Source organism: Poecilia reticulata, chromosome 22 (assembly GCF_904066995.2).
Source record: "Poecilia reticulata chromosome 22, P_reticulata-male-v2, whole genome shotgun sequence".
NCBI classification, from domain to species: Eukaryota; Metazoa; Chordata; class Actinopteri; order Cyprinodontiformes; family Poeciliidae; genus Poecilia; species Poecilia reticulata.
The window spans coordinates 19922228-19934467 of NC_088851.1; the positions used below are offsets into that span (position 1 = coordinate 19922228).

At 38.4% G+C, this 12240-nt stretch overlaps 2 protein-coding genes across 6 annotated transcripts; one reads left to right on the forward strand and one right to left on the reverse strand.

Annotated features, from left to right (window-relative positions):
* Positions 1-872: 872 nt before the first annotated feature.
* Positions 873-9280, reverse strand: msh4 (mutS homolog 4). 2 transcript variants are annotated; one of them, XM_008400185.3, is made up of 20 exons: positions 8833-9280; positions 8466-8600; positions 8210-8373; positions 8023-8133; positions 7819-7934; positions 7025-7198; positions 6770-6942; positions 6615-6682; positions 6433-6507; positions 6287-6351; positions 5313-5482; positions 5093-5229; positions 4848-4951; positions 4398-4522; positions 2916-3116; positions 2710-2828; positions 2525-2626; positions 2102-2276; positions 1928-2016; positions 873-1402 (listed from the first exon to the last, which is right to left on the reverse strand). In XM_008400185.3, exons 1-20 carry the CDS (start codon positions 9029-9031, stop codon positions 1202-1204), a joined length of 2703 nt encoding a protein of 900 aa, XP_008398407.1. In that variant the 5' UTR covers positions 9032-9280; the 3' UTR covers positions 873-1201. The 2 variants fall into 2 exon arrangements, with proteins under 2 accessions (XP_008398407.1, XP_008398406.1); XM_008400184.3 differs by having other exon boundaries at positions 2498-2626.
* Positions 3557-11461, forward strand: vcpkmt (valosin containing protein lysine (K) methyltransferase). 4 transcript variants are annotated; one of them, XM_081603273.1, is made up of 7 exons: positions 3557-3640; positions 3999-4060; positions 9849-9930; positions 10047-10160; positions 10253-10325; positions 10985-11104; positions 11186-11461. In XM_081603273.1, the coding sequence occupies exons 3-7, from the start codon at positions 9857-9859 to the stop codon at positions 11288-11290; spliced, it is 486 nt and encodes a 161-aa protein (XP_081459399.1). In that variant the 5' UTR covers positions 3557-3640; positions 3999-4060; positions 9849-9856; the 3' UTR covers positions 11291-11461. The 4 variants fall into 4 exon arrangements, with proteins under 4 accessions (XP_081459399.1, XP_081459400.1, XP_008398409.1 ...); XM_081603274.1 differs by lacking the exon at positions 3557-3640 and adding an exon at positions 3651-3671; XM_008400187.2 differs by lacking the exons at positions 3557-3640; positions 3999-4060 and adding an exon at positions 9411-9706.
* The last annotated feature ends 779 nt before the right edge of the window (positions 11462-12240 follow it).

A 12240-nucleotide genomic window follows, 5' to 3' on the forward strand; every position in this document is an offset into this window, starting at 1 on the left:
GCCGACGTACACCGGCGGAACGAGCCATTATACGGATGTTTCTCAAATAATGAAAATATATATAATCGGAAATGTGCAATTTTTTTAACGTAAATTTGTAAATAAATAAATAAATGTATATATATATATAAATTAAAAAAATGGTATATTTTTATGATTGCTTCCGTTAATTTTTATGATTATGACTTACAGATAAAGTCTCAGAATATTAGACTACTACACATGACCCACACAAAAAGTTTTGCCACGTTGAGTTATTGGTAAAGAAGCTGACATCTCACGTAGTATCCAAACACATTGTTATAAAGTTGAGTAGAAGGAAAACATCTCTAAGAAAAAACGTCAACAAGTAAAGATAACTACAACCTTGAGAGGGCGGTGAAGTAACGTACAAGTTTAGGGGAGATTTTAAAAAAAAGTTGTGGATTACTGTTGGAGTCATTGATTCAAGTAGCTTCAAGGACCTAGGCCACATGCGTTACATTTGTTGTGATCAGTCACTCCTTGTCAAGACAATGCCAAAGGTGTTTCATGAGCAAAAGAGAAAAGGGACTGGGTCACTGATTTGTTGTTCAAAGTTCTTTTTTGAGATGAAAGACAGTTTTCTGTTTTGGATGGGGCCCCTGGGGCCTTTTGGTGTTAGTTCTTATGATTGGTTCATCATGTGTATGAAACACTGTTGCAATAAAAGAGTCAAGTAAAAGTTTAAATATTTGTCAAGTATGATCCTATTGTGCATATGAGTTTTCTCTTATTTGTTTTTAATTTTGAGGTATCACCTGGCTTATTGCTAATTTAACATTTTATTGCTTTTTTTATTTCAGCTTTTGCTTAGATTTTTTAAAATGTTTATTGCAAATATGTTTGCTCTTATCAACAAAACAAAAATACATAGGAAAATATTGGCAATGGAAGATTTCATAGTTTTCCCAAAACATCCATAACAAAAACTTACTGTATAACAAATTCATGTTACTGAATTGATATAATTAGCCATCAATTATTTCCAGAAAACATCAAACAATACAGAATAACAGGCAAATCATCACAGTAATATAGCTGCATTTTACTGCCCAGGCAGAATAACTTATTAAATAAATAACACCACAGTTAGAATTAAAAACAACACAGTTATTAATATGTAACGTTTGGTCAGTAACAATGAAAGGACAGATGTCTCCCTGAAGAAGGGCAGAGTCATTCATTCCTCCTCAGTGTCAGTGGTGGGCCTTGCTGGGGCTGCAGTCTGAAGCTCCGCCTCATACTGCTTCTTCAGTCCTTTCAGATACATTCGCAGGCTCTCTGGATCCAGTCTTGAGTTTCTGGCAGTCTGCAAGAGGCGAGTTGCCAGGTGGTACACAGCTCTCTGTCTCTGCGTTTCTGGATCAGTGGGACGTTTGGCCTGAAAGTGTCAAACAGATGCTAAGTTTAGTCTATTCCTAAAATGTATTACTCAAAATTTCCAGTTATTAATATCATGTCAGAAAAATAGTGTTAGCATTGGGGCAGTTTAATGTCAGAGTATATGGCTAAATATTGCACCTACACACTTTTAACAGCATATGTGCAAAATCTTTATCGAATATGGTGGCAAATATTTTTACTAGCATGAGAAGCCACATTCCCGTCCCGTGAGGTTTTACTAAGTTTCTCACTCTACAATAGATGTTTGGCAGATATCAGCACAAAATATTAATAATTTTGAAGTGAGGAGCTGCGATTGTAACAAAAGGTGGTTTTAAAAACTATGGACTCAACCCAGATTAAATATATGCATGTCACAATTTTTGGATTTTTATTAGTAAAAAAAATTCTTCTCCATAAAGTTGCACTAGAATTTGTTTTATTTATCATATAAATCCCCCATAAAAGAGAGAAGTTTAAAGCTGAAACACGTTAGACAGTTTCAGGGGTATGAATAACTTACCAGAAGCTGCTGGCTGACTTTACAGGCAACCAACTTTGCCTCTTGGATTATACTTGGAGGAAGTGAGGTAATCTCAGCTGCTCTCAGACCTAAAGCAGAAAAAAAACTGTGTCCTGTAATGACTTTCATATCAAACTTTAACAAGACTGTTCCTGAAATACGCCGACTGGTTACCGTATTGTCTTTCTTCAGAGCATCCTCGACTCAGCAGATATGTATACACCACTTGCTCAGCACCAGAGTCTCTGTTGCGCCTGTGCTGAACCTCCATGTGCTGATTTTCCACATTAGGATAGAGAGACTCCAGCTGACAGAGCTCCAGAAAGTGTGTGGCAAACAGAGTGAACACCTTGCAAAGAGGAGGAAAAACCGGACACACCTTCAAGTTCAAAACACCTATTATGTAGGATGCTTTTGTTTGTTCTGCAGATTTACATTGATCAGGAAGGTGTATCACAAGCTATTAGAAAGGAGGTAAATGGCTAAGAAACAGCAAAGGAATCTGAATGATCTGGTTCTTAATTCAAAGAGGGGAGTGGCAGAACTCAACCGCACTGGTGCATTTTTCACCTTTAGGCCAAGGAGGAACTCACACACCGAGTGACAGATTCCAATGCCTTCTTCAGCACTAGTGCCACGTCCCAATTCATCTATAATGGTCAATGACCTGTCACTCGCATTGTGGATTATGTAAGAGATCTGAAAGAAACAAAAAGTGTTAGAGATTAAGCCTTCCTTTTTATATCACATGAAACAATCTGTGTGCCAAAAAGACCCTATACCTCCTTCATTTCCAACATGAAGGTAGAAGAGTTGGTTTCAAAGTCATCATCAACACCAATTCTGGTGAAAATCTGATCAGCGATGCGGAAAGAGGCGTACTCAGCTGGGACAAAAGAGCCTTGAAGAACATAAACACAGAAGTCAGGACGCAAGATTAAGCTAAGCGCATGGCACGATTTATAAGGTTAGAATATTAGCCGCTGACCTATTTGGGCCATGATCTGGCACAGCGCCACCTGTTTGAGGTACGTAGATTTGCCGCTCATGTTGGGTCCTGTTACGATGACAAAGTTGCTGCCCTCGGAAATGTAGGTATTGTTTGAGACAGGCTGCTGTCGGGCCATTCGCTCCAGGATGGGGTGACGACCTTGCTTGATGGCCAAGGTGTCTGTAAACTCTGGACGCACTGGCGGCCACAGCAGAACAGCACAAACACGTCACTTTCGTCTGCTGTTTTGTGTTCCAGGCATATCAGTGACAACAACAGCAAAATACTGTAAAAGCTTTTGCAATGCTCTAAATCCATCAGCGTATTTAAATAAATGCCTGATTAGACGCAGGCAGGTTGTAAAATAAGCCACAGAATCATAAAACCAGCCATTTCTCTGTGTGAAAATATGCACCGGTTACAGACAGTTGGCGGCTGCAGTTGTCTCTGCAAATACAGCACATCAGTGAGGGCTTATGTAAGAAGGGTAATCTGAGTACAAGCTGGCTTGGACAGAAGGGGGGCAGGCAGTCAGCATGCATCAATGGAGAGACAGTTTCAGACAGCTGAGGGCCAGCAATCGCCACCCACGTGGCTGATGGGGGCGGAGCCGCACGCGAAAAGAACCGAGCCCAGCAGAGAGTCAGGCTTAGTAGAGCAAGCGGTTCATGGCGGTTTAACGCAGCCACCTTCCTCTAGACAGCAGATCAAACCTCATGGAGGTAATACTCAGCACACAGCACTGGAAAAGTGGTAATACACTATTTCATTACTCAAGGTTTATACATCGTTTTGCAAACATTTTCACATTTTTGTCACTTAATGATTATAATCTGCAAAATGTGACAAATTTTATTAGGATTTTTTGCTATGACAAAATATTTTTACTTATAACATGAAAAAAATGCCTTGTAGATTATTTTACATATAGGTAGTACTTATTCATTATTGACTTAAAACAAACTCCTATATTGTGCGGACACGTTATTTGTTAGTTTTGTCTTATTTCAAGTGAACTACAACACTTGCACTAGGAACTACTAAACCATAAATAATTAGTAAGATTTTGTGTTTTTGCAGTGTGGTGGCATGATGCTCCCACCACAATGGTCCACCATGGAAATGGTCTGATTAGGGTGATGGTAAGTGGCTTGTACTTGTACATATCTAGACTACAATCGCCGATTATGGAAGGTAGGCTGCCATTCAGTCAGAGCCACCGCTATAGATGTAGCGAGGGTTTGAACTAACAGCCCATCAGTTGTGGGACAAAATCCCTACCTTCTGAACCACTTTAACTGTTTTAGTCTCATCTACCACTCTGCCAGATTTGTGGAGTGACAAAATTAGTTTACCACAAAAAATCTCAATAAAATGCACTGACGTTTGTCTCTGCTATGTGACAAAATGTTAAAAAGCTCAAGGTTTATACATCATTTTTGCAAAGCACCATCATTGATGGAACTGGTTTCCACTTACCGTAGTCTGAGATTGTGCATGCATTGGCTAGCGATAGCAACATGTCCAACATGGATACAGTGTCAGAAAGTTTGTACAGGCAGTGGATGTGCTCATGGATGGTTGTAAGAAGTTGACACATAACCCTATTGAAACACAGAGAAGAAGTATAATAAATTCTACCTTATAAATAGCACCCTCTAGTGGACATTTCATGATAAAGACAAGCCTCAAAAGCTATAATGTCAGTTTTCTCACTAAAACATTCCATTTGGGTTGCTGGTTATGGTTTTAGTGACTAAAATAAGTATTGTTTTGCTGTGAGATCACTGGCATTACACAAAGTAAAAATGAGATAATGAATTTACTAATCATGCCCTTATATTTGATTTTCTTTAGGGAAGAACAGCCTAAACCAATTAAAATTAGTTCTAAAGTTGTTTGTGAAAGGATAGATAGTTGTCTTCTCACACATAAGACATGTGGAAAATCTCCCTCAGCGCTTCATCACAGCGACCATTCATCTTAATCAGGTCTGCAGTGGTAAAGCCATAGCTGTTCTTCTGCTTGGTGACCTGAAATAGAAGATTTTCTGTTAGCAAGAAGCAGCTTTGGTGATTACTGAAGTTAGTTTTGTTTCTTTTACTACCTACTAGTGCTCCATTGTACCTAGTACAACCTAATCTGCGTGTGGAGCCATTTTAAAAGGACCCTACCTTGATGAATTCTGGGGGTAGTTTTCCCTCAGGTAAGACCACTCCATCCAGCTTCATCTGGATAAAGAATCCCCGGGTCGTACTGAAACTAGTGCGCAACGGAAAGCCGTATTTCTCCCCCAACTTGTTCACAAGCCCTATACACAGCAGAGGGACACACACAAAGCCATCAGATATGGATGCATCATAGAAATGATGCAAGAGAATTTTTACTAAATACCTGCAATGTCGTCTACAATTTCAGTGTAAACTCTGCGTGCAATGTCGAGGAACGCATTGATGTTGGGTCGCACTGCGTAACACTTCTGGGTCCGCATGTTCAGGCTTCCTTTTAAATATGTGGTGTCATAATTAACCACCGTCTTGATCTGCTCGAGGATTATGTCAAATCTGTGGGAAAACAAAATGCACACGCTGTTTTAAGAAGGTTAAGCACAGGAAAAATCTATTGAAACTCCTGACAAACATGTATGTAAGCCTGAAATGATACTATTCCAGTAGGATCATTTCATACTGTAACATTTTTGAAAAATCCGGCCTCCAAATTGGGACTTTAACTGAACCCTTTTGATTTAGTCAGATTAATATTTGTATGAATATTTGTAAAAATACCTTATAGCCATTGTTAAGTATGGTGGAGTGTGTCATGCTATGAGTTTTTTTCTATTAAAATAGATCATCATTGGGTTTTCAACACAATAATAAGCTTACACATCTGGCCAAATCAGCACATGAGTTATGTTGACTAATGAGATGTTGAGGTCATATTTTGTTTCTGTATAAACAAAATATACAGAAACAAAATAAACAAAACAAAAACATTTGGGCAGCAGATAAGCAAGATGGAATCTAAGGGATATTTATTAATAGAAAAGGGGAACAAGCTTACAAGAAACTAAAGATGACACACAGAACAAAAAACCCAAAAGGACAAAAGTGATAGCAACAGGGTAGCATAATATGCTTAGTATGTATCAGCTGTGAGGGAGCACAGACTGAGGCACAGATGGTAAATGGTAAAAGATCATGAAATAACATAGAAGATACAATAAGTGCAGTACAATTACTAAACAGGGATGGAATGTTTATTATTTTAAAGATATTTACATATCTTTATAGATGGGGCAGTTAAAGTGTTTGGTTTAGTACATATTTCCAATTTGAATTTAAAGTGAAAAAAAAAAGCCTTTTTACCGGTTGTCCTCCAGCGTTGCACTGTATGCCTTTAGCAGAGCTGTGTTGCATGTCTTTAACACCTCCTGTTTAATATGTGCAATGTTTAATTGTTTATAAAAATCAGTATATGAATGTTTATTGAATGAAGACCAGCAGGTACAGACCCTTAACTGTGGCACCAGATCCAGTGTGTGTTTCAGCTGGATGACATGAGTAATCTTCGATTCAGCAGCTTGAGCCTGCAGGATTAATAATGTACCACTAATGAGAAATGCATAAAAAGTGAGCAACAGAAAAAAACATTTATAGAACATAGTGCTGTGAAAAAAAAGAACCCTGCATGCACCGTTTCCTGCTTTGGAATCTGAACGAGAACGGAGAGCAGGCGATCAATGTCCAGGAAATGACCTATTGCTGAGGGGGAAAGAACACACACTGTTATGCATCAGCTGTATTTGTTAAATTTGCATTTATGATTCAATAAAAAAGTAACTCCTAAACCATTCTTTAGGCCGAAGAAGAGCTCCTCATTTTGCAGCAGCTCCTGAATGGCGTCCAAGCGTGTGATTATAGTATCCACATCAAGAAGAGGCTCCAGGATGTTGGAGCGCAGCCTCCTCGCTCCACCAGGTGTTTTTGTATGGTTAAGTACTCCTAAAAGAGTATAGTCGCTTCTGTCCAAAGGCAAACAAAGAAGGACTAAAAATGCGTTCACGTAAAGACATCCGTGATTTTGCAGGTGCTTTCCTCTCTTACCTGTTGTCTCTGTTATTAACCACCAACTCCAAGTTAGCTGCAGAGGCCGAGTCGATCATAGTCGTCTGTTCACTTCCCTTAAAGATCACTTTTAGAGACTTGGCAGCATAAAACGAGCTCTGAATGAACTCCAAGTATTTCAGCAAAGCAGCTGCCGTTGCTAGGCAATAATACCTAAAATGGTAATAATATTAGATAAACAAAAACCTGCAGGGTTACAGCAGAGTTAACAGTGCCGGTCAGGTTTGAATAAACGCATCGACAGCATGAATGTCAAATTTTTTCAGCTTTACATTATGCTTTCTTGGGGTTTTCAAATTAGTAACAGCTTCAGCAAACTTTCGGAAACAAATGTTCTGCATAGAAGTTTTAATTTATTGTGGATTTTTCCAATATACACACCCCAACTCATACTTTGATAAATACCCTTAAGTTGTAGAGAAAAAAACTAGATCTAATAAAAATTGGGTGGCACAAATACAGATTTTAAGTGTAGTCCATACATTTTCAGTAGTGTGGATGTTGTGGCCATTTCCGCAGACATGTTATTCTACTTTGCATCCACCAGAATCAGTTTAAATGAGTGTTTGAGTCAACCGTCCTGCTCAAACCCCAAATGTCCTCATTTTAAAAATTAATTCAAGCTGTTTAATGTCAACACTCCACATAAGAACTGTTCAAATTAATTGTAAAGAGCTCAAAATTGCTATTACATTCATGTTAATGATTAATGATGAATGTATCCAAACTTCTGACCAGTATATTTTCATGCCTTCATGGACTTTGCAGCTTACTTTGCTTGCACTTCCATGAGAACAGTGGCAAATTCTGGAGCACAGAGCTGCTGTATGTACTCCAGCCCTTTCTTCTCGTTATAGTACTTTCTCTGGATTGCAGTGAGATTTACACCCTGAAAAACAAAGGTTTAACGTACTAAAAGCGATCGATAGATTTTCATTTTTGAAATTTTTTTTACAATTTTTAAAATGTCTTTATACTGGAAAATTCTCTGTGATGAGCTTGAAGAGTTTTGTCCATTTCCCCTTCTCACTGGCTGTATCTGGCATCAGGATTTCCATAGGCATCAAGATGTGAAGCCTGGTTATAACCTTAAAAGGGAAAAACAAACAACTCTCTCTGTGTTCCATGTCTTATAATCACCCAGGAAGAAATTAATAGGTTTACCTTGGCATACGTCCCCGTGTCTGCAAACTGAGAAAGTGTGAGTTCTGGACATTTTAAGTCAATACTGGCCATGCCAATCTCTCCTCTGGCCAAACCTCGCCCTTCAACTACCGCTACTATCACAGAGGCACCAGAAATTGTGGAAACAGACGAGACACTTGCTCCTATCAAAAGTGACCATTTAGAAATCAGCTCAAAAAGGGATTACTTAATATAAAACTTATTTCAGGAACTCGTGGCTGTGTAAGGTGTCAACCTGTCGGTCCTGTTGATCCTGGTGTCCTCCTGAGTCTTGGTGTTCCTCCAGGGAAGCGAACAGAGGAAGTGTCTGAGGAAGACATGAGAACCAACGAGGCTGGTCGTCCCACCCTGATGCCGTTCTGGCACTGACCTTCAAGAAAACCGACGTATCAAATCAAAATTTATCTTGTGGGACCAATCCTATTCAAACTATCAGAATAAAATCTGAATTTCATAAGACTATAGATATTTTTGGTTTAAAAAAATGTTCATATGCACAGAACTGCTTCTTTTTGTCTCATTACAAATGGGCAGGTTGGGCAAGAAGAGCAAGAATCAGAATATTTTTACAAGAGGGTGTATACCCTAGTTTTTAAAATCACCTGAGGCCGTTCCTGGCTGTGATGGAGCATGACTTGAACTGGGAGTGTGAACATCTGAACTTCGGTAAGGCAGAGCGGGGGAGAGAGATGCTGGACAACATGACGAGGCGGTAGCTTGATTCAGGTCGCTTCTGCCACAGGTTTGTCCAGAGTCTGAGGGCTCACTGCCGGTTATCTCCTCTGTGTTGCTCTGATACATTTTAAATTCTCACAATAAAATTATAGTGGTTAAAAAAGTCCAAACTGCGTACTCTATATATTTTAAAATCTATCAGACTTAAACAAACAGTAAAGAGAAAATGTAAACATATTTCAAGAAATTAGCAAAAATGGCTATTCTGAGAAACAACGGAAGTTAGCGTCTGCGCATGAGGCTATCTTTAATGGCAGATGAAAACTTTATTTTGAAAGGTACTTTGGCGTATTTCTATGAAAGCGTTTAACTGCCAAAGCTAACAAATAAAGTTATGAACAGTATCTGGTTGTAAAGAGAACGTGTATAGTTTCAACAAGATTTATATCTCATTGAACCGAAAGTTTTTACTTTGATAAAATAAGAAAGGTTGTAACAGTAAAATGTCGGTCCCTTGGCCCTGCCTAGCGGGATATTTGACTTTAAGAAACAGATTTGGAAGTTGGAAAGTCAGAGGTATTCCCTTTATGTATTTTTGAGAAATACTTGGCCCCCCCACCGAGTGAAAATGCTTGGATCCCCGCCTCTTTGGCTGCTGTGCGCGCTCCTGACACAAGGGGAACAGTTTTTCACAGGAGGACATAATTTCGCACAGGACCGGAAGTTCTCTCAGTCATAACACCAATTGCTCCAACTTTGGTCAACATGGCGGCACCAGAAATAGACAATAGCAAGTATTTTGTAAGAGAAATCGAAAAGAATGACGGATGCGTCTTAAGAATGAAACAATGCTACATAGGGGACGTTGGTTGTGTCGTCTGGGATGCAGCCATTGTTCTCGCTAAATATTTAGAGACTAAAACGTTTTATGACCCGTCGACAGGAGTCAACATGTGGTGTGGCAGGACTGTGGTGGAATTAGGTGCTGGGACAGGAGTAGTTGGTCTGATGGCAGCAACACTCGGGTGAGACCCCAAAACGAAGTCGTACTTCTTTGTTAATCATCCCGCTCCCTCAATCTTTCAGATTTGCTTTGCATCTTCATTTACTTAACAAATTATTTTCCTTACATTTTCTACAGTGCTCATGTCATAGTAACAGACCTGGAAGATTTGCAGTCCCTCCTGAATGTGAATATTCAGGAAAACCAGACACTCATTCAGAGTGGGTCCATATCTGCCAAGGTACTGAAATGGTTTGTACTTCTGTTTAATATTGCACTGGACTGATCAAATGTTTACGAGCTGCATATTTGCTAAACTCTAACCCGTTTCTTTGCTTTTAAAGGGGTGATGATGTGTCTGAACTATCACCTCCTCCACATTACATTATCATGGCAGATTGCATATATTATGAGCAGGTATTGTGCAAGCTTTCTTCTACTTACTCTTTTATGAAATGGATTAAATTAAACTGTGCTTTTTAAATGTGTCACTTTACAACCACCAACTTCAATTATTTCATGTGGATTTTATCCACATATTCAACTCAAGGTAGTGCATAATTATGAAGAGGAAACATTACAAATAAAAATCAGAGAAGATGTAGATGCATTTGTATTTGGCCCTCTTCACTTTTGTACTCCTGAATAAAATTCAGTCCCGTCAGTTTCCTTTAGAAAACACAAGTAAAGAGGCCCGTGATATGAGCTAGAAAAATCAACAGGATAGGTAAGAGTAGCTGTTGATATGACAACTATTGCAAGTATATGGTTTAAGAAAATACCTACCAGAAGTCACTAGGGTCAGCAAAGAGTAATATTGAAATCTTTACAAGGGTAGAGGTTCGTCTTGCAGTTGGATAGCAAACATAAACATGCAGTCAATAGATTTAGTTTAAATCATATTTATTCATTTGCATTGGTCTGCCACATAAGATTTCAAAGATATTCTATGGTTTGAAGATCTAACATGACAAGAGGAACAAATACATTAATAAAGTACTATAACAATCATTTTGAGACTGTAAAACGTATTCTTTGCTGTATTCCTCATTTTAAGTCATGGTTCAATCCTACAGTCTATAGGTCCACTGGTGGAGACATTGAAGCAGCTTTCTGGACCAGAGACCTCCATTATCTGCTGCTATGAGCAACGCACCGAGGGCGTTAATCCAGAAGTGGAAAATAAGTTTTTTGAGGTATAGATAGAAACAGGGTTTTTTTTATATAGCTTTATATCCTTGATGTCTGATTTGCTGCCTCACTTTTTCATTTTTCAGTTGCTGCAACGAAATTTCATCTGTGAGACAATCCCTTCTGACAAACAGGACCCAGAGTTCAGCAGTCCCGACATCCATATTCTGCACATTCGAAGAAAAGACTGATCTTATAGCAGGAAATTTGTTTTTCTACTAAAATTTATATCATTGTGAGAAAGATTTCAGACTGTGGCATTTACAAAAAACTTAAATAATCATTTGTATTTCTTAAAAATAGTTTACATTTCAAAACAGGAAGTTTTTAGGGTATAAAAATAAAATACTCTGGAGCACTTATCTCAGCCTCTTCTCGATTACTCACTTGCTGGCAACAGGAAGAGGAAGTTAATAAAACAGACGCTTACCCATTATGAACACTGGGGGGCGACAAATATTCAACTCCATGAACCAAGATTGTATAGTGTAAAACTTTGTGCTCACTTAAATATAAACTGTTTCCTTCATCTGCACATAAACGCTGCATTAAGTAAGTAAAAAACTTACAATTTAACCATTTAAGGTTAAATTGCATGGTTTTGTAAAGCAAAGTGAACACTAGTGGGTTTTGTCCCCATATCAGGAATTCTATTCAGAGCTCCAGATTAAGAAGATCATAGCTCTTATTCAACCGTAAAACCATGAAGCATGCCCAACACACTCTCACAGACACACAGGGTCCCCCGACAGCATTTCTTGCTTTGTTTACACAGTAGGAACTGTAGCATAAAGTGCATGGGTGGCCTTCAGTACTCTGGCTAAATGAAACAATCCAGTTGGTCAAGGGAAGTTTAAAAATCTGACAAAATACATTAATTGCTTTGTAAAAAAAAAAAAAAATACAGCCTTGCTTGGGACACAATTAAAATTAATTGGTTTTATCTGTAAGAAGGCACATTTTCAGTAAGTTTAAGTAATTCAGTCCAAACAATGAAACGGGTATAGATTTTTACACCCAACTTATTCATGTTCTGTTAATTTTCTATGTTTACTTTTCTTTTACAGGTAATCTAAATTTAAAGTTCAGTTCCTCTGAAAATTACATATTATTTTAGACCAGTTGACACACAATTGATTTA